Source organism: Ascaphus truei, chromosome 2 (assembly GCF_040206685.1).
Source record: "Ascaphus truei isolate aAscTru1 chromosome 2, aAscTru1.hap1, whole genome shotgun sequence".
Lineage (NCBI taxonomy): Eukaryota > Metazoa > Chordata > Amphibia > Anura > Ascaphidae > Ascaphus > Ascaphus truei.
In genome coordinates, this window is record NC_134484.1 from 19,748,202 (window position 1) to 19,775,539 (window position 27,338).

The 27,338-nt window shown below is 41.7% G+C and overlaps 1 protein-coding gene across 1 annotated transcript in view; it reads left to right on the forward strand.

Annotated features, from left to right (window-relative positions):
* The window catches only part of LOC142476069 (uncharacterized), a 166,995-nt gene that overhangs the window by 127,823 nt on the left and 11,834 nt on the right, over window positions 1-27,338 (forward strand). The window contains exons 21-23 of the mRNA XM_075581639.1: window positions 16,099-16,197; window positions 23,047-23,193; window positions 26,636-26,743. Of these exons, the coding sequence (XP_075437754.1) occupies window positions 16,099-16,197; window positions 23,047-23,193; window positions 26,636-26,743 (354 nt within the window). The remainder of the gene's footprint in view (window positions 1-16,098; window positions 16,198-23,046; window positions 23,194-26,635; window positions 26,744-27,338) is intronic.

Consider the following 27,338-nt stretch of genomic DNA (forward strand, 5'->3'; position numbering starts at 1 on the left):
TAGTGTAGTAATTATAAAATATCAAAAACTACTAGATAGATATATTTTATATTTTGTTAGGTGTGTGGTATTTTTTGTGTAATAATATATTCTTAGTGATATAATTTTAAATAATGAAATATAATAATAACATACAAAATCTAACGTGATGGTGTGTATGTGTAGTAATAAGTCCCCTATATCTTAAGGGGATATTAACATATTTAGGCAATATATATATAATTAAACATATTAAATAAAAATATTATAACCCATATATCATATACAGTAAATTCTATATTTTATCAGTTATAACCCAAACATCATACATGGAAAATTAAAAAGGTTAATTAAAAAACAACCTGGATAAACTTCACGGAAAATCAAGTTACCAAAAAAGGTTTCAAATCGAAGTCAACGTTGAGGCCCATTGGGGATAGGGTACGGAGTTCATATATCCAATAGGATTCCCTCCTCCCCAATAGGCTCACAGCGTTTCCTCCTCTCCAATTTGGGGTAATGGTTTCGATAGCCTTGCATTTTAAACCTATAGGATTTTGTGCGTGCACCTGGAGAAAGTGATGTGACACGTTGTGCGTGGTTAGCCCTCTCTTAATGTTATATATATGCTCATACAGACGTCTTTGGACAGATCTAGTAGTCATACCCACATATTGCAGACCACACGGACATTCAAGCAAATAAACTACAAAAGAACTTTTGCAAGTAATGTGATGTTTAATGGAATAATTTTTTGAAGTGTTATTGGATGTAAAATTGAAAGATTTAGTACTATATTTGCACGCAGTGCACCTATTGCATGGGAAATACCCCTTATATGTGACTTCGTTACGTGGAGTGGCCTGTAGAGTTGGACAGCTTGGAGCTAATTTACGTCCGATGTTGGGGGCTCTGGTGAATATAATCTGTGGTTGTTCAGGCAAAATGCACTCTAGCTCCTTGTCTTTTTTTAAGATGGGCCAATATTTTTTAAAGATTTTACAAATATTTGGTGCCATTTGGTTGTATTTTGTAACAAAGGCTAAGTTAGCAGAATTGTTCTTTTGTTTATTTTTATATTTCAATAGGCTGGATCTCTCCATTTTTGCAACTTCCATGATTGTGTTGTCAAGGTCTTTAGAGGGATATTCCCTTTCCAAAAATTTTTTCTTCAGAATTTCTGCTTGAATATGAAAAGTTTCAACACTAGAGCTATTTCGTTTTAGTCTGATAAATTGACCCTTGGGTATATTTTTTACCCAACTAGGGTTATGGTGACTGCGTGCATGTAAATAATTGTTTGCTTGTACCGGTTTGAAATATGTGCTGGTTTCTATGTTATTATTTTTGATTGAAATATTCAGATCTAAATATTCTATTGAGGAAGGGCTGGAATTGAAAGTGAATCCAAGATTGTAATTATTACTATTCATGTAGGTTTTAAATTCTTCTAATTGTGACAAAGTACCAGACCAGATAAAAATAATATCATCTATGTAGCGTCGCCATAGGACCAAACTTGCTCCATATGGACAGCTGGACCAAATATGGTGTTTTTCCCAGCTGCCCATAAATAGATTTGCGTAACTTGGAGCAAATTTGGTACCCATGGCGGTGCCACATATCTGTAAAAAATAATCCTTATTAAAATGAAAAAAATTGTGAGTGAGTATAAATTTTATACCTGTAACTATAAATGAATTTAATTCTGCAGATACGGATGGATCATTATTTAGTGTTTCTGAAATGGCAGCCAACCCTTGATCATGTTTGATGACAGTATATAGTGAATTGACATCGGCCGTTACAAAATAATAATGTGGAAGCCACTGAATGTCTTGGAGGGTCTGCAATATGTGGGTAGTGTCTCGTACATATGAGGGCAACTGCACAACGTATGGTTGTAATATATTGTCTATATATTGAGATAAATGAGATGTTAGGGACTGTATACCCGAAATTATTGGACGGCCAGGGGGAAATTTTAAACATTTGTGTATTTTTGGTATTATATAAAACAAAGGTATACGGGGATGTATGTTATATAGAAAATCAAATTCGTGTTTTGTAATGATATTGTGATTTAAACCTATTGATAAAAAATTGTAAAGTAACTTTTGATAATGTATAGTGGGGTCAGAGGGGAGGGGTTGGTAAGTGGACAAATCTCCCAAAATTCTCAAGGATTCTTTAATGTAATAGGACTTGTCCATAATTACCAACCCCCCCCCCTTATCAGCCGGTTTGATGATAATAGCATCATTTTCTCCAAGTGCACGCAAAGTATTTTTGTCTTCTATACTCAGGTTATCATGTTTAATCTTAAAATTACGGCTTTGCGTTTCCAGGTCGTCCGTAACCATGTTTGCAAAGGTGTCAACGAAAGGCCCGCTAACGAATTTGGGGAAAAACGTAGATGGATTTTTAAATGTTTTATTAACTGAAGTAGTTGTTGAGATAGGCAAATTACTATTAGTGTCTGCTTTGGACAACGCATCTCTGAGGAAATATTTTTTAAGGCACAGTTTTCGTATGTACCTTTGGACGTCTATATAAAGTGTAAAACGATCTGGGCCCGTGACTGGTGCGAATGATAAACCCTTAGAGAGTACTTTGCTTTCCTTATCGGAAATGGGGTAATTGCTAATATTAAAGATGTTATTAAATGTTGTTTTGGATTTTAGTGTTTTGTTACCTTTTCCATTCTTTCGCCCTCCTCTCGTTCCTCTAAGGTGTTTTTTCTTTTTTTGTTGTGTGATTCCCTTGTAGAACTCTCTTTTCCCAATAGGTCCCTTATTGCTTCCTTGGCATTTTTTGGGTCCCTGGATTGTCTCCAATCTAAAAAAGAGAATGTGGCCCTCTCTTCCTCTCGACTAGATGTGGCTGTATGACGTTCTTTATCTAAATCAATAAGTGGTTGGTATTTATTATGATGGTTATATTGATCAAAGACATTTTCCATCTCTTTCTCTAATTGATTTAATGATGGCATGGGGGGAGCTACAACGTTAGACTTAGTAGGTTGGTTGGCCACATTGGTTTTTTGCTGCATAGAAATTTTTCTTTGTGGTTTTGGGGACACAAATTGTACCGGCTCAGTAGAGTTTTGTCTGAGACTAGAGACACTTTTTCTATAATTTGATGGTATTTTGTGAGAATAATCCTTTGGATATTTCTCCTTAGTAGATTTATATCTCTCAAAATCTTGTTTCGGTTTTTTCCAATTTCTATAGCAGCCTGTGGCGTAATCAACTTTGTCGCGTTGGAACTTAATTTGTTTTGAGGTAATGGTATCCTTTTGGAGTTTATCCATTTTGTTCTTAATTCGAGTTTCTAATACAGGTAAATCACTATGATCTTTATATTTCTCAAAATAACCCTTCATGTCATTTATTTCTTTGTCTAAAGTCTCCAGACAAACTTTACGTTTTGAAATTAGCAGACGCATCAGTTCAAAAGAACAGTTGTCAAGGATGCGATTCCATTCAAGAATAAATGATTCACTCTGAAAATCAGTAGTGGGTTTTTTGAATAGCCTTAAACCTCGTGGTATACGTTTTTGTTCCACATATTTTTCAATGGTAATCGCATCCCACAACTGTTTATTTTCATTGATAAGCAGTTTCTCCAATTGGTCTGCCATTTCTTGTATATCAGTTTGAGCATTGTCTGCCACAATGGGAACATTCTCCTCAGAAAATATACGATTAATATCAATGTTTCTACTGACTCGCTGAGCGAACAGTAGAGACATATTACACTAGAAAGCGGCTCACTTAAGGGGAAAGAACAATTGGAAACACAGAGCAGGTGAGCGCTAACTAGATGGTAGTAACACCCTATGTAAATACAAGTTGATTACGCCACAGGCTGCTATAGAAATTGGAAAAAACCGAAACAAGATTTTGAGAGATATAAATCTACTAAGGAGAAATATCCAAAGGATTATTCTCACAAAATACCATCAAATTATAGAAAAAGTGTCTCTAGTCTCAGACAAAACTCTACTGAGCCGGTACAATTTGTGTCCCCAAAACCACAAAGAAAAATTTCTATGCAGCAAAAAACCAATGTGGCCAACCAACCTACTAAGTCTAACGTTGTAGCTCCCCCCATGCCATCATTAAATCAATTAGAGAAAGAGATGGAAAATGTCTTTGATCAATATAACCATCATAATAAATACCAACCACTTATTGATTTAGATAAAGAACGTCATACAGCCACATCTAGTCGAGAGGAAGAGAGGGCCACATTCTCTTTTTTAGATTGGAGACAATCCAGGGACCCAAAAAATGCCAAGGAAGCAATAAGGGACCTATTGGGAAAAGAGAGTTCTACAAGGGAATCACACAACAAAAAAAGAAAAAACACCTTAGAGGAACGAGAGGAGGGCGAAAGAATGGAAAAGGTAACAAAACACTAAAATCCAAAACAACATTTAATAACATCTTTAATATTAGCAATTACCCCATTTCCGATAAGGAAAGCAAAGTACTCTCTAAGGGTTTATCATTCGCACCAGTCACGGGCCCAGATCGTTTTACACTTTATATAGACGTCCAAAGGTACATACGAAAACTGTGCCTTAAAAAATATTTCCTCAGAGATGCGTTGTCCAAAGCAGACACTAATAGTAATTTGCCTATCTCAACAACTACTTCAGTTAATAAAACATTTAAAAATCCATCTACGTTTTTCCCCAAATTCGTTAGCGGGCCTTTCGTTGACACCTTTGCAAACATGGTTACGGACGACCTGGAAACGCAAAGCCGTAATTTTAAGATTAAACATGATAACCTGAGTATAGAAGACAAAAATACTTTGCGTGCACTTGGAGAAAATGATGCTATTATCATCAAACCGGCTGATAAGGGGGGGGGGTTGGTAATTATGGACAAGCCCTATTACATTAAAGAATCCTTGAGAATTTTGGGAGATTTGTCCACTTACCAACCCCTCCCCTCTGACCCCACTATACATTATCAAAAGTTACTTTACAATTTTTTATCAATAGGTTTAAATCACAATATCATTACAAAACACGAATTTGATTTTCTATATAACATACATCCCCGTATACCTTTGTTTTATATAATACCAAAAATACACAAATGTTTAAAATTTCCCCCTGGCCGTCCAATAATTTCGGGTATACAGTCCCTAACATCTCATTTATCTCAATATATAGACAATATATTACAACCATACGTTGTGCAGTTGCCCTCATATGTACGAGACACTACCCACATATTGCAGACCCTCCAAGACATTCAGTGGCTTCCACATTATTATTTTGTAACGGCCGATGTCAATTCACTATATACTGTCATCAAACATGATCAAGGGTTGGCTGCCATTTCAGAAACACTAAATAATGATCCATCCGTATCTGCAGAATTAAATTCATTTATAGTTACAGGTATAAAATTTATACTCACTCACAATTTTTTCATTTTAATAAGGATTATTTTTTACAGATATGTGGCACCGCCATGGGTACCAAATTTGCTCCAAGTTACGCAAATCTATTTATGGGCAGCTGGGAAAAACACCATATTTGGTCCAGCTGTCCATATGGAGCAAGTTTGGTCCTATGGCGACGCTACATAGATGATATTATTTTTATCTGGTCTGGTACTTTGTCACAATTAGAAGAATTTAAAACCTACATGAATAGTAATAATTACAATCTTGGATTCACTTTCAATTCCAGCCCTTCCTCAATAGAATATTTAGATCTGAATATTTCAATCAAAAATAATAACATAGAAACCAGCACATATTTCAAACCGGTACAAGCAAACAATTATTTACATGCACGCAGTCACCATAACCCTAGTTGGGTAAAAAATATACCCAAGGGTCAATTTATCAGACTAAAACGAAATAGCTCTAGTGTTGAAACTTTTCATATTCAAGCAGAAATTCTGAAGAAAAATTTTTTGGAAAGGGAATATCCCTCTAAAGACCTTGACAACACAATCATGGAAGTTGCAAAAATGGAGAGATCCAGCCTATTGAAATATAAAAATAAACAAAAGAACAATTCTGCTAACTTAGCCTTTGTTACAAAATACAACCAAATGGCACCAAATATTTGTAAAATCTTTAAAAAATATTGGCCCATCTTAAAAAAAGACAAGGAGCTAGAGTGCATTTTGCCTGAACAACCACAGATTATATTCACCAGAGCCCCCAACATCGGACGTAAATTAGCTCCAAGCTGTCCAACTCTACAGGCCACTCCACGTAACGAAGTCACATATAAGGGGTATTTCCCATGCAATAGGTGCACTGCGTGCAAATATAGTACTAAATCTTTCAATTTTACATCCAATAACACTTCAAAAAATTATTCCATTAAACATCACATTACTTGCAAAAGTTCTTTTGTAGTTTATTTGCTTGAATGTCCGTGTGGTCTGCAATATGTGGGTATGACTACTAGATCTGTCCAAAGACGTCTGTATGAGCATATATATAACATTAAGAGAGGGCTAACCACGCACAACGTGTCACATCACTTTCTCCAGGTGCACGCACAAAATCCTATAGGTTTAAAATGCAAGGCTATCGAAACCATTACCCCAAATTGGAGAGGAGGAAACGCTGTGAGCCTATTTGGGAGGAGGGAATCCTATTGGATATATGAACTCCGTACCCTATCCCCAATGGGCCTCAACGTTGACTTCGATTTGAAACCTTTTTTGGTAACTTGATTTTCCGTGAAGTTTATCCAGGTTGTTTTTTAATTAACCTTTTTAATTTTCCATGTATGATGTTTGGGTTATAACTGATAAAATATAGAATTTACTGTATATGATATATGGGTTATAATATTTTTATTTAATATGTTTAATTATATATATATTGCCTAAATATGTTAATATCCCCTTAAGATATAGGGGACTTATTACTACACATACACACCATCACGTTAGATTTTGTATGTTATTATTATATTTCATTATTTAAAATTATATCACTAAGAATATATTATTACACAAAAAATACCACACACCTAACAAAATATAAAATATATCTATCTAGTAGTTTTTGATATTTTATAATTACTACACTATCACAGTTATATATTTAAATAAAAGCTAATTAATGTTTTATATATATATATATTTTTTATTATTAATTATTTAATTTAATATTTCCTTACACATCACAATTTTTCACTTCACATTAGTTATATATCACTTGCTTTAAGAATGTATATATATATATTCCTTATTTTATAATTATTTGTCCAGCTGAGATCTGTTTGTATACATTTGTGTATATTATGAAAAGCATTGACTTTTAATAGATAGCAGCACCCGCGCATGTGCAAGTCGAACTTGATTGACTATTTTGCAACATTAACTGCGCATGTGCGAGCGTGCTACAGGTGAAATGAGAGAAAAAAATGATTGAGACACCTATTTAAAGGACACTAACGGACACTCTTGCATAAACCCCTGAGGAAGAAAGCAGTTGCTTTCGAAACGCGTAGGGTGGCTTGCAAGGACCCCTAAAAGTGACGCCGAGACTGCCGCTGCTCCCGTGAGTTGACCTGGAGGTGAATCAGCTGAAAACTCTGACAGACGAATCTGCTGCTGAGAAATCGCCAACACGCTGCACGACATCCATCCCGCGAGCAGGCAGTGAGAGCACACACACACACGCCGGCTGGCGTGTGCAGCGCCTCCTCTGCAGATCCGTTCCGGTGCAGTAGCTGTTTGAGCAGCTGAGAGGGGATACTCTCAAAATTATCCACTGCTCGTTACCATCCTCCGTCCGGTGAGTGGGCAGTTCACCCGGTGTCGCAGTGAGGTGGTCCTCACCATTAACCATTTGGTCATTTTTATCAGTCTGTGTATTTTTATTATTTTTTATTTTTCTTATGTCCATTGTCATAGTAATTGATTATATGTTTTATTAAATGTTTTTTGATAATTTTCACCTTGATCTCAGCTGTTAGTTTTTAATATTGAGTGTTGTTTGTCCCATATACCTACAGTATCACGCTATGTTTTGTATTTTTGTCTTCTTCTTTTTTAAGCACAACTCATCTATCCTGAGCCTCACCTTGGCCCTGCATTTGGTGTGATATATCCTTTATCATATTGGCGCCTATAATACATTTGTTTCACTATGCTCCACTACACCACAAGACTTTGCTTATTATTTGCTGCACATGACACATACATAGAGAGTGATGAGTACTGCCAAAACACATACACGAGCTTTCACAAGCCACGCTTCCAGGAAACCAATCCTCCCATCAAGGCTCAATTCTACATACACCTTAAATTTCTAACTTAACACACTCTAAAAAATAGATATATTGAGTCTCTGAAAAAATGAAAGTTCTGATAAAACCGGGTCTTAGCCTGGTGTCTTATTTTCCTCGTTGGTTAATAGTTAGAGTTTTGACTCGGCAAGACGTTAACTTGATGCGGCTGTGCTTTAGGTGACTTTGGTCTTTGGTGGCGCTGGAACGTCTGGTGGAGCTGGAACGAGCTTTACGTGCTTTGGGTCCAGGAAAAGAACTCTGCCACTTTAATTGCTTTATTGGTGGTTACTTTAGGCCTTTTCACCTGGGATGAAGAGCATGCTTGCGCAGGAAATATGTGACTATTAACCCCATCTCAAGTAGGTCCACTTTCAACTTTGCCTAGAGAGACTCAAAAAAAATGTATTAGTTGCATACAACTTATTGTTTTATTACCAATAACATGGTCCTTAATTCGTTCCTTTGGACTGCTGATAGTCACAAGTCATCCCATATGTGTCTCATAGGGAGATAATTTATACCTAGGACTAAATTCTTGTATCAATGTGTTTACTCCTGTCTTAGCATCCGCATATAGACAGATGTACTCCCTATTACTGTTCCTAATTCATTTCTCAAATTAAAACTAAGTAGCCAATGTGAACCTGACTTTGATACAATCTTAGTTCCTGAAACTTTGGGGCCTCATCCCTTGCCATACCACTTGCTTCCATAATTCCTGTCTGCAGGCCATATCCCTAAGACCTGGGAAACTGCCAGAGTTTGTCCCAATATTCAAAAGTGGTGACAAAAAAACACTGTCCCAAACTACAGGCCAATCTCTCTTCTCCCAATACTATCCACTGTTATGGAAAAATATTCCCTCCCAATTAAACAATTATTTTACCCATACAAATTTCCATAGCCCATCCCTATCTGGCTTTTACCCAAACACTCCACTGTAACTATTCTGCTAAAAATTTTGAAATGCCTTGTATATAATGCATACCTTAGTCACTTATGTAACTGCTTTTGCAACTTTGACCCTATATTTAACCCTATGCACAAGACACACCCACAAATGAGAGGTGACTCCCAAATTCACCCCTTCCTGGCAAACCCATTCTAGATTACCCAGCACTTTTTGACAATAACCACTGCTTACGGACACCTTTGGAAAAAATAAATGGTTAAAAGTTATAACATACATCACATTCAGTTAATAGACAAATGATTTTTGTATAAGACTTCACACTAATGTCTTGCTTTATATAATCTCTTTGCACAGTGCTGAGCACACGGTCAGCTTTATAATTCTTAAGACACTCTGCATATTCATCTGACTAAAGAAAAAAATTATTCTATAAGACTTGTTTCCGGGCAAAGACCCATTTTGTTTCTGGGCGTTTCGCCAATTGACCCTGAAAAGATAAGATAACGGCACACCACGGCTTCTTCCTGAAAATAATAATTATTGGATTGGAACTTTTGCTTAAAGTTTAAATACATGGAGCTTTATCCAGAGCCCTAAGAACTACATTTTTGATGGCCTCTCAAAAATTAACCCACGGGCTTTTATATAGCTGAGGTTTATATAGCTTCTTAACACACAAATAACTCCACACGCTCATGCTATCTCCCTACACTCAGTTCTTTTTAATGCCTTCTATTTGAACTTTCATAGTTTCACTGACTTCCTTCACTACAAATTTATGCTATCCTGTTGCAATTCTGTCCTTTCTCAAGCTACACAAACCTATTTCTCTCCATTAATCAACACTCACAAGTCTAACCCACACAAACTCTTCCTTCATCTCACCTCAGGACTTTTGCTGACTATTTTAAGAAAGAGGTTAAATCCATACACCAGAACATTCCTCCTGTTTCCTCCTATCCTACTCCGCTTCCTACTCTCTTCCTGCTTTCCTTGACTCTTTTTCCACTGTCTCAAAAGAGAGTGCCACCATCACTGTTGATCTCCTTTCTCCCTCTACTCTGCTACATTTCCATTCTCCTTAAAACATGTAATAGTTATACCATGACTCAAAAATAGCAAGCTTGACCCTACCTGTCTTTCTACTTTAACTACTGAACTTGTCTACTAACTCTTGCTTGCTCCATTTTCTCAACACCCATTCTCTCCTTATCCCTCTACAATCTGACTTCTGTACTGCTTCCTCCACGGAGACAATTCTCATTAAAATAACTGATGACCTATATGCTGCCCAAGACAGAGGTCATTACACTCTGCTCCTATTACTCCCTGCAGCATTTAACTCTGTGGACCACACTCTTCTCTTCTCTCTGTACACACTCTCTCTAGGTGACCTAATAACATCTCTTGGGTTTAAATATCACTACTATGCTGATGACACCCTCATTTACTTTTCAACCCCTGACCTTACACCTGCCATACAAACCTAAGTTTCTGAATGTCTCTCTGTTATCTCATCCTTTAAGGCCCTTTTTCGCCTTAAATTTAACATGGCAAAAACAGAGTTCCTCATACTTCCTCCCAAACCTGCCCCTATTATTTCCTTCAACATTACTCTTGAATCTTCCATCCAGTAGCTCAAGCACGCTGCTTAGGGGTCACTCCCAACTCCTCTCTCATATTCTCCTCTTTCATTCAAAACATTTCTATAACTGTCGCTTTTTCCTCCACAATATCACAATACACCTGTTCCTCTGTTGCTCAACTGTTAAAAACTTTGATACAGACCCTTATTCTCTCCCCTCTTGATTACTGTAATCCCCTGCTATCCCGCCTTCCTGACTTTCACCTGTCTTCCCTACTATCTATCCCAAACGCTGCTGCGAAAATCACTCTACTCTTTAAACTCTGATTCTGCGTTTCCCCTCCTGAAATTCCTCTCCTGGCTTCTAATCAAATCCTACTATCTCTGTATGCTCTCCCTACCTACCAATTAGATTGTAAGCTCCCTTGAGCAGGGACTTCTCTTTCTTAATGTTACTTTTATGTCTGGATCCCTTATTTCATGACCTCTTACCTTTACCATTTGCTACCTATATGATTACGACGTGCACCACTCCTGTGAAGCGCTGTGCATATTAATGGTGTTATATACATAAAAACATAACACACAATACAAAAAACTTCTCTCATACACAGCCAAACAACATCACAAAAATAACGAACAAATAAAAGAAAGACATTTCTCCCCTATTACCCCACAATTTCACCCTGCAACTATATTAATAAAAGTTCCCTTCTCTCTTTTTTTTTTTATTCTCATAAATAACCTGAATTTAAAACTACTCTGATGCTCCGGAGCTTTTTGAGTTAACTTTCGTATCTTAGCACATTCCTCACGCTGGAGAAAAAGGTGGGGGCACGCTCTGTGCTGCTTCTCTTTCTTGCAGACATTTGATTTCATTGTGAGCAAACAATATTCATGTTTTTGTACGTACTTGCAAGTTTTTGGATGGTGATTTGTGCACATAGGTGATACTTAGCATGGTTTATCTTTCACACAGGTAATCATTCAGGAATAAATTCATTAGGGTATCAAATCCATCTGGCAACTCTCCATTAAGGGCGCAACTATTTTACTTGCCGGCACCGAAACTTGAGTTTATATCAGGAAATGATTTATAACCACTTATTGCATGTGGGGAAATGGAAGGAAAAGCTTATACGTTCATAACTGATTTCTGCGGCGTCCGCTAGCCGGTCACGCCATGCTTGACTTTACCCACAAAAACCTCATAAAATCCAAAGATTTATACTACCACAGACACACAGGGATTACTGAAAGTTAGAAGGTTTCACTATGAGCCCTTGCGTTCGCATTCTTACGGATAAGAAAACCGGTGCGGCTGCCCGTAGTTTCACGCTTCCTTCCATAGTAATTTATTGCAAACAAACTTTTTTCATTGGGGTGGCATGTTTATTTTCATTGGCCTTGCATTTGTTTTCATTGGCCAACAAAACATATTTATATTGTCTCTTCTTGTTCTCTGTATCCATTCTTTATTATTTTTGTCTGCAGACACACAACCTCTAACGGCAAATTTTTAGAACTTTGGTTTCCAATTATTCTCCTGTTACAGTAATCACATTTAATTGACCTGTACAATACACCTGATACAATAATCAGCGCAAGCTGATTGCGTACAACTCTTTTGGCATATTATTGTTCTGATTTTTTCTCACCATAACTATACCAAAGAAAACACTTGAATTACTTCAGCGGGTCCAACCCAGTCCTGATAAACCTTATACTTCTATAACATGGATACAGATAAGACCTTCTAAACAGATATCCATAAATAAACTCACTTGGTATGTTAATGACAAGACAGAGCAAATGTACAATCAGGGACCCTTCCTGCTCAGACAACAAAAATATTTATCACAACCCAGGACAGTCTGAAAAACAATCCCTTAAGCATACAAACACTCACCTTCATCACCAAAACACCAAAACTTTTACCGGGACTCTCACCTTAATCCCAATAAAACTTAACATCTATAACACTTTAAAATGGATACAGGAACAGACAAATAAACTTATTTGACACTGCTAGGTAAACCCGTCAACACAGATTGAGATACCCTTCAAAACACATCTCTCTACACACCACTCAAAACAACTTTTTAAACTCAGGCTTTCCTCACAAGGTGCCTTTTACCTTGATTCTTACGAGCGCTCAGATTTGAGTGACGAGGAGTGTTTTTTTCAGGTGCTCAGCTTCCGGTATATCTGAGTTTCTATTCGGAGCGCCATCTGTAAAAGTTGTGAATAACAAAACACAAGTCTGAGGATATATTTTGCAGAATGACAAATAAGTTTATTGCATTGTGCGGTGCACACGCAGAGGAGAGTTTCAAAATAAAACCCTCCCAACGACATGGTGGCATACAGGCCTTATTTATACACAAAATACTAAACCCACGCCCACTATACAAGGTTGCGTGTCATCACTACGTAAACAAAATATGAACATGAACACATGGAGTTAATGACATTATTATGGGATGCATAAATGAAATGAAATGACTCAGCTAATATTCCTTATACAAGCTGGTGACTTTTACTCTACATACAGAACTCATGGCCCCCCCACCTTCGGAATGAGACACTGTGCCTATCAGTCTCGTATTTTCATAACATTGGCACTGTGCTCTTCTTCTCAAGGTTTTTATTCAGTTAGCTGCTTGGTTTATTTTCACTTTAAAAATTGAAAGCAAAAATCCCTTTCAAACCCGTTCATCTCATAACCCGTTCACTCAGACAAAATCTAAGATGGATGCTGACTTAAAATGGTTGCTTAGATCCCAGTGCTGTTATGTCAGACCCCCCTTACATCATATTCTCACTTTGTCAGTCTATAATAATGATACAGTATCTACAATGTCTTGCCTAGGGTTACATTCAATATAATATAAATGTTGTTACTACATCTTGCCATTTATTCCCTTGCAACATTGCAAATATATACCATTTCCTCTAGTCCTCAACTACTAAGACACTTATGCATGTCCTCGTTTTCTCTCATGTCGATAACCGAAACAGTCTTTTATCTGGCCTCCTTGCCTCACACCTCACCTCTCTTACAATCTATTTAAAATGCTGCTCCTAGAACCATCGCTTCTAGAATCAATATTCTAGACTTGTATCTGCTTCTTACCTCCTGAATTCTCTGCTGGCTTCCTACTGTATATATCTTTGTACAAACTACGAAATGACCTCCATATACTGTACCTCAAGTCTAAACTCATTACATCTCCACTCACCTCTTATGCTTGCACCAAAGATGTTGTCTCATTTTTTCACCAGCCCTCTCTTGTCATTTTTCCCCTATAGAACTCTCTTCCTCCTAATATTCTTCATGCCCCTTCGCTTTCCATTTTTAAATACCAAATGAAAAGAGGCATTGCATTAATTTATTAATGTCGATGCTACTGACTCCAAATGCACTTGACCTACCTGATTTGCACTTAAATGCCCTTTTACTCCTACTGTATAAATATATTTAAATTGTAAGCTCTTCGGGGAAAGTGGATCCGTTTGCCTTATGTCCTCATTTACTGGCTGCTCTTTCCCCCATTGTTTGCACTTTATTCTGCCTCTATTGTCCTTTTGTAACATGGCTATATAAATATGCATACAGTCGCGGCTAAGCTTATTTTAAAGCTTACCCGCAATTGTTCGGGGCTGTTTTCTTCAGCAGCCGAACTTGGCCGTGCGCCAGCCGCATCTCGCGGCCGCGCGCGCCAGCCACATCTCGCGGCCGCGCGCGCCAGCCACATCTTGCGGCCGCGCGCGCCAGCCACATCTCCATTCAGCGCTAATGGCGCTGAACAATGGAAGCGCCGCAGGCGCCGAAAAAAAGAAAAAAAAAGCCCACGTCTGCACGCGGTTTAAAAATTCCCGTGGTGGCGGCCGCTTTAGGTTAAAGGCGGCCGCGACTGTGCATGCCGTTGGTGTTTATGTATCAAGGCAATTTTGGAGCATAACCGGGGCATTTTCACCGTCTGCCCTACAGGTGCGCCAACGAGTATTCTAAAACTTGCCTTAAACTTGCCTTGGAAAATCTGGGGCTATCACCCACAAGACCCAGGTGCATGCTGGGTACATGCTGCAACATTTCAGTGACATTTCTGCATAGACTAATGGCCCATCGGATTAACACAGCTAGGGTCCCTGGCAGTCCCATTCAGTTTGAATGGGACTGGCAGGGACCCTCGCTGTTAATCTGATGGGCCATTAGTCTCTGCAAAAATGTCACTGAAATGCTGCAGCATGTAACCAGCATGTACCTGGGTCTTGTTGGTGATTGCCCCAGATTTGTTTTAGAACTCGTCGGCACGACAGTAGCTTGCTCAATGGGGATTTTCGGTAGGAGGAGTCGGGGACTAGTTATATGTTTGACACAATCTAATGAGATGTATCACAGTCTTCGTCTCCCTGCACCGCTCTCTTTGCCTTTTATTGGCACCCCAAATCCTCCACATCTGTAGTGGCGTGAGTCAATCCTACTACACACTTTTCTCTACATTGATATCCTAGGTAGACCCCATAGGCTGATGTGCAAGTGTTGCGTGTGAAGAAAATGCATCGTCATCCTATTATATACAGAGTGCTCAGTTAAAACACGGACGCTGGGAATCACTGAGCATCCGATGCGTGGTACAGTATTGCACCATGATCTGGAGTTAAGTACCATCGACTTGGATAGAAGTTAATGCTTGATCATGGTGTCATACTCCACATAGGTATTTGGGGAACCATCTCCTAAGTACAAAATTCAGACCTTTGGTCATTACATGTCATCTAAACGCCACCATAGTTGTATAGAAATGAGGATTTTCTTATATCTGGTTACGTTTTGGATATGCACTAACACACGGGTGCTAATCGCCTCAATGACCTTTCCCCTCCCTCCCTCCCCCCCACACACAGGTCAGGTTTTCAGGATATCCCTGCTTCAGCACCGGTGGCTCAATCAGTCCCAACTTCAGCACAGGTGGATCAATCTCTCTTTTTGAGTCACCTGTGCTGAAGCTGGGGTATCCTGAAAACCTGACCTGTTGGGGGGGGGGGCGCGGACTGTAGTTGAGCACCCCTGCACTAACACATGACTTTTGTCACAATTACATGGGGCTTTTCAGGTTGAACAAATATGTAGAGGAACAAAAATATTTCGAAAGATGTTTTCTTCATCTCACATATTTAAATATCTCTCGTCACATAAATAAATGCAATTTTTTTAAATTATTATCATGAGTTTTGTAAAAGCCATGTAAATATGCATTGTAATGCGCGTGAAATAGAACATTCCTGCAGAAGCCACTCATCTGTTTTCTATACATGTGTGAACAGGAAGGGATGACCGCGATTCATCTGGCCGCTAAAAATGGGCACATCAATGTTCTTGAGGCATTAAAGGACCGTGTCTCATTCAGGATTACGAGCACCAAGGTAAGGACATGTGATGTCATTTTATTGCATCGACCCAAAGAAAGCGGAAATGGTACACACCACTAATAAATGACATAGTAATATATAATTGCATGTTCTTGTATAGTGCTGCTAGTTTTACGTAGCGCTTTACAGAGACATTTTGCAGGCACAGGTCCCTGCCCTGTGGAGCTTAAAATCTATTTTTTTGGTACCTGAGGCACAGGGAGATAAATTGACTTGCCCAAGGTCACAAGGAGCTGACCCCGGGGAATTGAACCAGGTTCCCCTGCTGCAAACTCACTGTGCCACTCCTTCCATACATGATTTGTAGCCAGTAAGGACTTTCATACAGTATTTACATTATGAAGATCTCTTCCAATACTTTTCAAAGAATCCCTTACAGCCTTTGTGACTGTTTATAGGATTGTTTTGGGGGGATGTGGTTACATCCTAAGCTATGCCGGGTACAGTATGTAGCTACATGTTGTTTTATTACATTGTGTGCAATATGATATCATACTGAAATCCAAACATTACTAGGATAGGCGTACACACAATTAACCCATGGGAAGGAGGGTTGATTCAGCCATGGATTTTCCGTATCCAATAATTCCATACATGTGTAACCCTTATTTCCCCCCTCCCCCCCCAGACTCATCTGACATATCTAGGGTGTGTGAGGGTGGATTACATGTACTGGGTGGTGCGTACCTGCGTGGAACAGGAGGGCCTGAGTCTCCCGCGGTGATGTGGGGGATCACAGGACCAGGCTTCTGGGGTAGTAGCCTCCATGCTTTCAGTGGTGGTGCAGTGCCTCCATCCTCTATACCTTCCCAGGGTATGGGGTAGGACCCGTATAGAAGAGTGACCCCTGGTCCCAGGATGTATGCTCCAGAATCACACAACAGCCTTTAGTAAAAAGGTAATGTCTCTCTTTATTGGTCCGAGCCACGCCCGGCAGTAGTGGCGACAAGCAGCCACAACAACAACAGCAATGTCCCCAATTCACACGACAACTCCACTCAGTACAGGCCTCTCCTCTCCTTCCCTCCAAGTGTACATTCCGACAGGATGAGCTGGGCTGGGGCCTCAATACCCCGCTGCCCACCTCAGAGGGTATCCTCTGGGTGGGGGATGGATTCTCCCCATCACCCCATCATCGGGGTGAGGGGCATTGGTCCACCTGAACTCGGCTCGCTCTCCAAATGTCATAGGCCAGAGTTCTCTCTCTTGCTGCTCCCAGGATGGAGCTAGGTATACTCCTCTCACTCCCAGGACAGACTCCAGCATAGACTGCAATAGAACTAACTGTCACTTACAGGAATGGGCTGCTAAATAGGCTTAGCCCCACCCCTAATGATGTCAGCAGGACCTCCCCTCTGTCTCATGCCTGCAGCAGAGTCAGGGGCCTGCATCCATCACTCAGGGCAGGGCTTGAAAGGGGGAAAACCCATGATTACTACTGGTGCCTGCCCGTAGCAGGACTTACCTTAGTAGGAGAAAGATATGTATAGCCTGTGATGTTTACAGGGGGCTACACTCTCCCTCTGGTGGAATCCAATGGTCCCCACTTGGACCTAGCTCTAGCAGCACCATCCTGCGGCGAACAACCTGAGAAACAGCACATATTATGGCAGTGTTAGCATAACATTGGTATATGAGGTAGTTCAAGAAAACAAACACGGTTACTCCCAACGTGGAGAACCCTACTAATAATGTTTTGGATCTGGCTTTCTCACTCTTCTGCCATTGTGATCCGTGACGGTCACAAAGAACGATTGCACCGACCCATGCTATGGGCGATACATCACGCTGTGTATGTATATGCACCTCCCTATGCTCCAGTTCCTAACCAACTCACTTATTTTGTCTTCGTTATGATAACCTCCCTGACCAAACTTGGTCCGAAGATATTCCTGCACAGCCTCCCGGAGCCAACTATCCCGATTTTCTTCTATTTCCCTCATGATGGGCTTGGGCACATAAGGGTACTCGTATCCATGTGACTGCCTATACCTAGCCACTATGGCTCTATCGGCACGGCTCAATTTAGTGAGCTTCCAGTGACCTGCCCTGCTCGGCAGTACCCAAAACTTCCGGAGCAATTTCATCATACAGTATACTAGGACCTTTGGGTTGAATGAGTTTCTGCTCGGTCTCCCTGAACCTATGGTCTATCTCATCCTCCACCTCCTGAGGAGTAAAGGCACCTGTCGCCCACCAATGGTCAACAATGTTGCTCTTTATGAGCAGGAACCGTGTACGGTCCATCCCCTCATGGTACCCAATAAACAGGGGTGTCCACCATTTGTCACGGTGCTCGTATTCTGTGGAATGACTAGGGCTCTCTACCTCAGATTCTGCCTGCGATGAGGCACCGGACGTCCCCGCCTCCGTAGAGTGCGAGCAATCTCTCCTCCCCTTGGCATTGAAGTACCTGGTAGGGTTCATCTTATGAACCACCTCCCGAACAGGCCCAGCCTCTGCTGGAGTATGTTACCCTCAGGCTCTCCCTCTAGCTGTAGGAGAAAACGGCACAGGGTTAGACACAGGTATCACACTGGAGTAAGGTATTTCCCTATCCGACCCCTCATCGCTCAATTCCCAATCCCGCAAGTCCTTGGAGTACTTAGGGTATTTGCTTAATTTATCCCCGCTAGGTCCCGGTGGCAACACTCATGACTGGGCAGGGGCAGTGGCCGGGGTGATGGAGCTAGGGGCTGGGGCAGGGGCAATGTTCATGTCATTGTCCAGCAAAATTAAAATTTCAAGTTCACAGATTTAGGTTATGCCGAAAGGTACGCAGAGAAACAAAATTGTATTTACATGAATATCATAAAATGAAAAAAAAAAAAAGGCAAGACCGATGAGAAAAGTAGAATGAAAATGTAAAAAAACAGCATATATCTATATAGGGATGCTTTCTTGGGTGCTTTCTCCGCCATACTTCGCGCCTCTCTCGATGGACCTTGGCTCTTCAGGGTGGCCATTGCAGCAGCCATGGCTACTCTCCGGGAGGAGAATAGTGCTTCCGGGCCACGTTTTCCGGTGGAATCGGAAATGACGTCATCAGCGGTGCCTGTAGAATCTCCATACGCTCCGTGGTCACGCACCGGAAGTGCGTCGAGGACCGGCATGGGCGTTGGCGGAGCATCCGGTTCACGGACGGACAAGTAGGCCTCAAGCCTCTCCTTCTCGTCCTCCTCGGTTGCTGCTTTCACCTGGCGGAAGTAAGGGGGGCAGGGTCTCGATCAAAGGCCTTACCGCTCCGCTGCTGTTTGTTGATCTCGGGGTCCTTCGAGGTCATCTCGGCCGCCGTTTCCGCCGCACTGGGAGTCACCACGGCCGTGGGACTCTTACGGGCCTCCGGCCGCACCAGCGCTCACCGTCGGAAGGTTTCCGGACTCGTCTGCTCCTTCTTGGTACCGCTGGGGTGGTTCGCCGGTAGGCGCATTGCCACCGATGGCACGCCAACCTCTTCCTCCGAGGATATCAGGATCGGCTCCTCCACTAGGGAGTCACCGGGTTCTTCTGCGATACAACCAGTGGGTATAGGTACGAAACAGTCTCGCTTCGGTACCTCCACTGCGGTCGCGCTCTTCTCTGTCGCCAGCTCGCTCGATTCTGCAGCGGGCTGGGCCTTGGTTCCTCCCGCTCGGTTGCAACGGGGAACCATGGCAGTCTTGTCTTTACCTTCCGCCACCTCCGTTAACGTTCCCGGAGAGGCACCCTGCAGGGTCTCGATCAAAGGCCATGGCTCGTTCGGCCACAGGTAAAACGTGCCACATTGAGGGCATCGTGCCTTGGCGCTTGATACCGCGCCCGGTATCCCGCAGTGAATGCACAAACACCGGAGGTATTCGTGCTCCGCTACCTTCACTACCAGCAAGCCTCCTGGTAGCTGATAGATCGTGGTGCTCATCTCGGACATGGTTAGCTCAGGGGTGGAACAGTTCAGTGTTTCAGCTCCTTGCTCCTCGAATGCCAGACAGAAGTGAAGCTCCTCGCTCTCTCTTCCTGTCCCTCCCTTTGCAGAGAACGCTCCTGATTGGCTCTCCTTGTGCCCCCTCCCTCTGGTGGAAACAAGAGGCGGGGCACTCCTTTCAGTGTGACGTGACCTGGTTTGTTGACCAGTCACAGCACAGGTGGGTGGGCTTTCGGCTTTCGCGCTGCTCCGCTCCTCTTGCAAAGTATCTGGGTTTGGCGCCAAACCCCTGCACATTTCCCGCCACATTTCTCGTACAGTTCTTTTGCACGATTCACGTGCGCGCTCCAGGATTGGCAGGAAACGCCATTTTAGATCGGCTGCTATCTGCTGGGCCGCTGATGGCGCCTTGGTCGCCATTTTGGAGGGTTGTTGGATCCTCGGAGCACATGCAGTGATGGCCGCCATTTTAGATGCGCCCACCACATGTAATTGTGTACTCTCCTCAGTGTCTAATGTGTAATTTGCTCCTAGATACTGACTGATCTCCTCGACACCTTCTACTCCTGTCTGCATGCCTATTCTGGTACCCACTAATATGAGGTGGCCTACCCCAGGCTAGGCAGAACTCCTTCTGTGTGTGTACTGTGCTCGATGTTTGTCCCGGCTAGTGCTCTGTGGTGCATTCTGTGGGTGCTAGCTAGCGTACCGGGCATCTCCCTAGGTACAGGTGTCCCTCTATTGGCCACTCATAGTGCGGGCCCTGGGCCATGGTCCCTGGACTAGTTAGCAGGCTGACCCCCCCATTTGCCTCACACTATCTGCCTCAAGGGACTAGGACAGCAATAGCTATGCACCCCTCTTACGCCACCCGCTTAGGGCGCCCAGGGCGTACTGTGCGGGAGTGGCGATCCACGCTCCCCTGACTACCCCAGTGTGCAATTGCACCCTACGTTCCTCAACACTGGACTGAAAAGTGCACATCACTCTTTCTGTTCTGCCTTGCGGTAAGCCTGTCCTGTATCTCTCAGCAGCGCCTCCAAATTTAACCCTAATTCCCCGCCCCTAGACTCATCTGACATATCTAGGGTGTGTGAGGGCGGATTACATGTACTGGGTGGTGCGTACCTGCGTGGAACAGGAGGGCCTGAGTCTCCCGCGGTGGTGTGGGGATCACAGGACCAGGCTTCTGGGGTAGTAGCCTTCATGCTTTCAGTGGTGGTGCAGCGCCTCCATCCTCTATACCTTCCCAGGGTATGGGATAGGACCCGTATAGAAGAGTGACCCATGGTCCCATGGTGGATGCTCCAGAATCACACAACAGTCTTTGGTAAAAAGGTAATGTCTCTATTTATTGGTCCGAGCCGCGCCCGGCAGTAGTGGCGACAAGCAGCCACAACAACAACAGCAATGTCCCCAATTCACACGACCCTCCACTCGGTACAGGCCTTTCCTCCTCTCCTTCCCTCCAAGTGTACACTCCGACAGGATGGGCTGGGGCCTCAATACCCCGCTGCCCACCTCAGAGGGTATCCTCTGGGTGGGGGATGTATTCTCCCCCATCACCCCATCATCGGGGTGAGGGGCATTGGTCCACCTGAACTCGGCTCACTCTCCAAATGTCATAGGCCAGAGTTCTCTCTCTTGCTGCTCCCAGGACGGAGCTAGGTATACTCCTCTCACTCCCAGGACAGACTCCAGCATAGACTGCACTAGAACTAACTGTCACTTACAGGAATGGGCTGCTAAATAGACTTAGCCCCACCCCTAATGATGTCAGCAGGACTTCCCTCTGTCTCATGCCTGCAGCAGAGTCAGGGGCCTGCATCCATCACTCAAGGCAGGGCTTGAAGGGGGGAAAACCCATGATTACTACTGGTGCCTGCCCGTAGCAGGACATACCTCAGTAGGAGAAAGATATGTATAGACTGTGCTGTTTATAGGGGGCTACACATGATTCAAACATCTACTATTGCAGTCATTGTTTGTAGAACTCTGTAGAGTTCAGATGTAGCAGCGTTATTGTTCCCGCACATTGAAGGGGTGCAATAACTCCTGCTACATCTGTACTGTATGTCCAAAGTTTGCAGATCTTTGTAATATAAGTTTTAACAAATGTTTCCATTGTTTTGTATTTTAAGTGCAAAGTTTTAGTAACCGTATTGGTCCTGGAGAAATGGAAATTGGTTGAGATTTGTGATGCCTTTTATGGGACTATTACTAAGGTCCAAAATAATTTCATTTCTAAAAGGTATCTCAACCTACAGTCTACATCTTTATATATTTCAAGTAACTTATGCCGAGGGATATATCTGACTAAATATATAGGATTTTTGTTATAATCTTACTTACTGTATAAGAGTTATAAAGGTTATAGAAATAGAAAATGAAATCGGAATTCCAAACATTGCAAATTGTGGATCGATGAGATCGAAAAACAAACGCTGATATGGGGTGAGAGTGTACAAATCTAAAACGAAATGCCAGGCGGAGGCAAAATGGACCAGCGTTAAACGTGAAGACTGGCTATGGGAAAATACATGAGACAACACTAACTAAGGCTGAGTCCCCTGTGAGTTGGTGACGTCACCGCTCTCCATGCATGAGCGCGCTCAGCGGCACAGGGGACTCAACATAACATAACCTAAAGTGGCATTAAGGGCGCAAAAAGAGTGAAGAAACACTAGGGAAATGGAGTGGCCTATGAAATGGGGGAAGTGTTGTGTTAGGATAACTATATCCTTAGCATTTTCAGAATGATACATGTATTCTGATGCAAATGTGTACATTTAAATTCAATATATGTGTCTATTCACTCTTAAATATTTTAAATGGCATCCAAGTATACAGGAATTATTAATGGCCTATTCGTCTATTGAATCTGATTTTAACCCCCTATTTTTTATGATTTTGTTTTTATTCCTCCTCAACCCCCTCCATAGACTGGACTCACTGCACTTCATGTTGCAGCGCATTTTGGGCAACTAGATTTTGTCAGAGAAATCCTAGCCAAGGTTCCAGCCACGATGCACAGTGAGCCACCAAAATCAGCACATGACTTATTACACATGAAAGAACAAGGCAGTGAGGTAAGACTGGACCTCCGTATCATACAGTATTGTAACAATGTCCGTGTCATAGTACATGTTTAAACAAAGTAATGTCACAGGTAGAACATCTGGTGTTTTTACAGATTAATTAACATGTTATATATATATATATAACTCCTGCTATGTTTTATATATATATATATATATATATATATATATATATATATATATAGTGCGGTCTGGCGGTTCTGTTCCCTTAACCCTTACCCGCTCGTCTGGTTCCTGTGGCACTCAAGAAAGGCAGCCTAACGGTGGTGCTCATGCGTGATGCGCGGGCAGTGCATGGGTTCCGTCAGTCTCTGGCATTCCTGGGTCCAGGGTGCACACTCTGGCCTCTGGCACTGCCGCGCGACGCATGCGCGGTGCTTGGTCTCCCCGGCGGTCTGCGGTTCCTGCCTCTCGTTCCCGCCCCCCACCCTGACGTCAGAGCTACGTGGTGCAACAGTACCCCGCGCTCCTTCTCTGTCTCCGCGGGCCCCGCCTTCGTTAGAACTTTGAACTTTGCTCTGCGACTCCCACAAGGAACTGCAGCCTTATATAGCAGGCTGCCAGTACTCAAAATGGCCACAGTGAGCAGAAAGGGCAGGTGACTTGGAAAACCCGAACCGCAGCAAAACCTGGCACGGATCGAGCAGAATCCTTACAGGGGCACTTTAACAAACAATTATGAAAAAATTTATGAAGATTATACACTTGAAGGCGCAGAAAGAACTGGAGGAATCGCTAACAAAAACAGGATAAGAAAATATCAGATGAGACAAAGCAGTTGCTGATGAGATTACCAGAAATGGTGCAATCCCAAAACACAAGAATTGAATATGCAGAGCTGTGCAAGGCAGTCCTCAAACGTATACTGTAACTGAACATGTAAGAACATATTACTGTTATATGGTGAAAAATACTATCGAAGATAACAAAGGCTTAAGAAGAAAAGGCAGAAACTTATGGTTGGTAAGAGGCAAGTCATTTCACTCAAACAAGACAATGAATCAACAATTAAAGACAGTGCATTTATTATAAAGAGTCGTACAAAAGGCGATTTCCCGAAGTAATAAATATAATCTACCACTCAGTTTAGGATTCATAGATTACGAAAAAGCATTTAATTCTGTTTTACAGCTGTAGCCATGTATAAAAATGGTATACAGCTCCTTCTCGTGCTGGCAGTAAACCTGGTAAGTATGTAGGGTTGCCAGCAACAATCATGGAGGTTTGTCCTCACACCCTGGTGAGGTGTCATGTATGTAACAAGGGAAGTGACAACATGTATGTAACAAGGGAAGTGACAACATGCTCTGTGTCCACTGTTAGTGACACAGAGGGCTGTCTTTTCTCAGTCTATATAAGACACTGCACTGCCTAAAGTTGTGTGTTCAGTCTGTGTTCTGACTGTTCTGTCAGTCTGTTCAGTGAGAGTCATGTGGAGTGTCTGCAACACTGTTGCAGTGTCAGAGAGGAGAGCCAGACAGTGCATTGTCTGATGCAAGAGCTGTGAGGTTGTGCCGCTGAAGTGGCAGAGAGACAAGCTGCTTACCCACTGTATCCAGGGACCTGGTACAGATGGTGCTCTCCCTTAAGGGAGATGTGGACAACCAATTTAATTAGGAATAGAGGAACCTTCTGAAGGGGGGTACCTCAACAAGATGAGCGGCTGAGCACGACCGCGATGAGGGGCAGTCTGCCTAATCAGATGACAATAATGATGCCCTTGTTCACTACATCCCTTCTGTGTGAGTGTGGAGTCATTCTGCAGAAGGAGGTACCACAGAGGAGTTCCCCATCAGATACATCCCCCAGCGGCCGCAGAGATCCTGATGGGGTGGAGGCGCTGCATCGTATGTGAGTAAGACTCAAGCACACTACCTCAGATGCTTGTCATGCTGATATCCCCATACCAACCTAGCGGGAGACTCAGGAGTCCTGTAAGCCAGCAGGTGCACCACATATCACACATCCACGTAATTGGGGGATTTTCTTACATATGGGTCAGGATCAGAAGGGCCCAGGGGAAACACCGTTGCACACCTTAGTGATTTTAAATTAGTTAAGAAGTGTTGAAGACGCATACATTGATATCATAAGAATATTTATGAGAATGCCACATCAAACAATTAGATTACACGAAGATGCAAGTAAGATCAGGATCAGCAAGGGAGTGCGACAGGGAGACACCATGTCACCAAAGCTTTTCACAGCAACATTTGAAGAATTTTAGCAAGACATTAAATTGAGAAGAAAAATAAATCAAAATCAATGGTGAATACTTGTCACCTACTGAACAATGTGGCAAAAATAATGTCATCTGCAAAAGTCGAAAAAGATCTCTAGCAACAAATCAGAAAGTGGTCTTCCATAGGCTTCTCAGCAACACCAAAGTAATGTTCAACAAATGTGTCCACTCTGCAAAAATGGAAATAAATGGAATAGAACTAGCAGTTGAAGACTATCTACATTGACTGGTAGGTAACAATGGAGGGGAACCTTTTGAATTAAACCAATAGGAGAATGAAGATGGGATGGAGCGCATTTGGAGTAAACAAAGACAATCTTTGAAGGGTACCTTCCACTTTGACTTGCCAACCAGTGTATTCCACGCTTGAGGCTTGGCAAAATGTTTCACAATATTTGAATTTCAGGTGAAAAACACTTAAAATATTTGAAATACAGTGTGGATAGTTTCTCACGGCTCTGCTTACCATGCCAATAGGAAAATAAATATCCTTTAGGCTTTGCCCATAGAAAGGGTAGTAATAAGAACTATGGGGCAGGATGAGAGGGAAGAGAGGGTGAATGACAAGAAACGAGGTGACAGAGAGAGGAACGAGAACAAAGAGCAAAGGTGTTAAAAGAAGAGCAGAAAGGGGGAGCTAGAACCAATGAGTACATTGCAAGGAAATAAATAATATACCAGTGGGTAAAGCATGAAGTTGAGAATTAGGAGGTGTGAGTGCAAATACAGGGAATAAAAAAAAGGAGATGGCCTTTATTTTTACATGCTTACGGTATGGTGGAAATTCTTTCCAAAAAAAACACTTCCCCAGCATTATCTGTTGAAAGAGTTCTGATGCAAGAATCCAAGCATTCTTGGACTAATATCTCACACAAGCATTAATACATACACCACAGTAATGTATATATCATGTACAGTAATGGTGTACATATGTTTATTACCAGTCAGAGGCTTTACAAGGACATTATATTTAAACACTTGATGAATTGCATTTATTTACAAGATACCAATTTTTGTTGGCCTGAAATGTCTTATTTTTTGTAACAAGAACCGACAGGGATTTAAAATACCTGTAATATCCCCACAAGAATAAAGCAACATTATAACAATAAAACAAAAATAGGTAGCGCTATTATATTATAACAATGTAAAAAAAAAAACATTTTTTTGTTTGTTTTTTTCTCTTTTTAGTCAGGATATACACCGTTGCATTTGGCTTCTCAATCTGGCCATGAAAATTTGGTCCGGCTTCTACTGAACTATCCTGGTGTGCAGGCAGATTCTCCAACCAATCTACAGGTAATTATAATGTAAAGTACTTGCAGGTAATAACATTTAAAATATCACTATTACTATTGACATCTGAATTGTAATTTTTTTTACTTTATGTCACTTAAAAATCAATAATCCTTGTACCGACAAAAAGACAATATGGTTGCTGCTATTGCGATGTGTTTCTCTCTCATTGGGCAGAAAAGGGGTGAACATTGAGAACGCACATCTGTTGATGCATGAAGATGATAATGGATCAACTAAATAAAAGGCTTTACAAATATACACAAATGTTGGCTTGCTGTCATTGTTTTAGAAAAACTAAATGTCCCTGTATTGTGACCGATTATAAAGGACACTGTGTGTGGCTACAGTAATTGTTTTTATGTTGGTTGTGATACTTTTAAAGGGATCAACATTAACGCTCCTTAGAGATGAAATTATTACAGGGTCGAGAGCTAACAAAAACTCACAAGTTTGTTCTTCAAGTGGGCTTATTAATCATGTCAGCTTTTTCAAAGCTAATTCAACTCATACTGTATGTAAGATGTAGTAACTCCCCTGTGTAAAGTGCTGAAGAAATGTAGACCATTGAGTTTTAAATAATTGTATACAGTACATT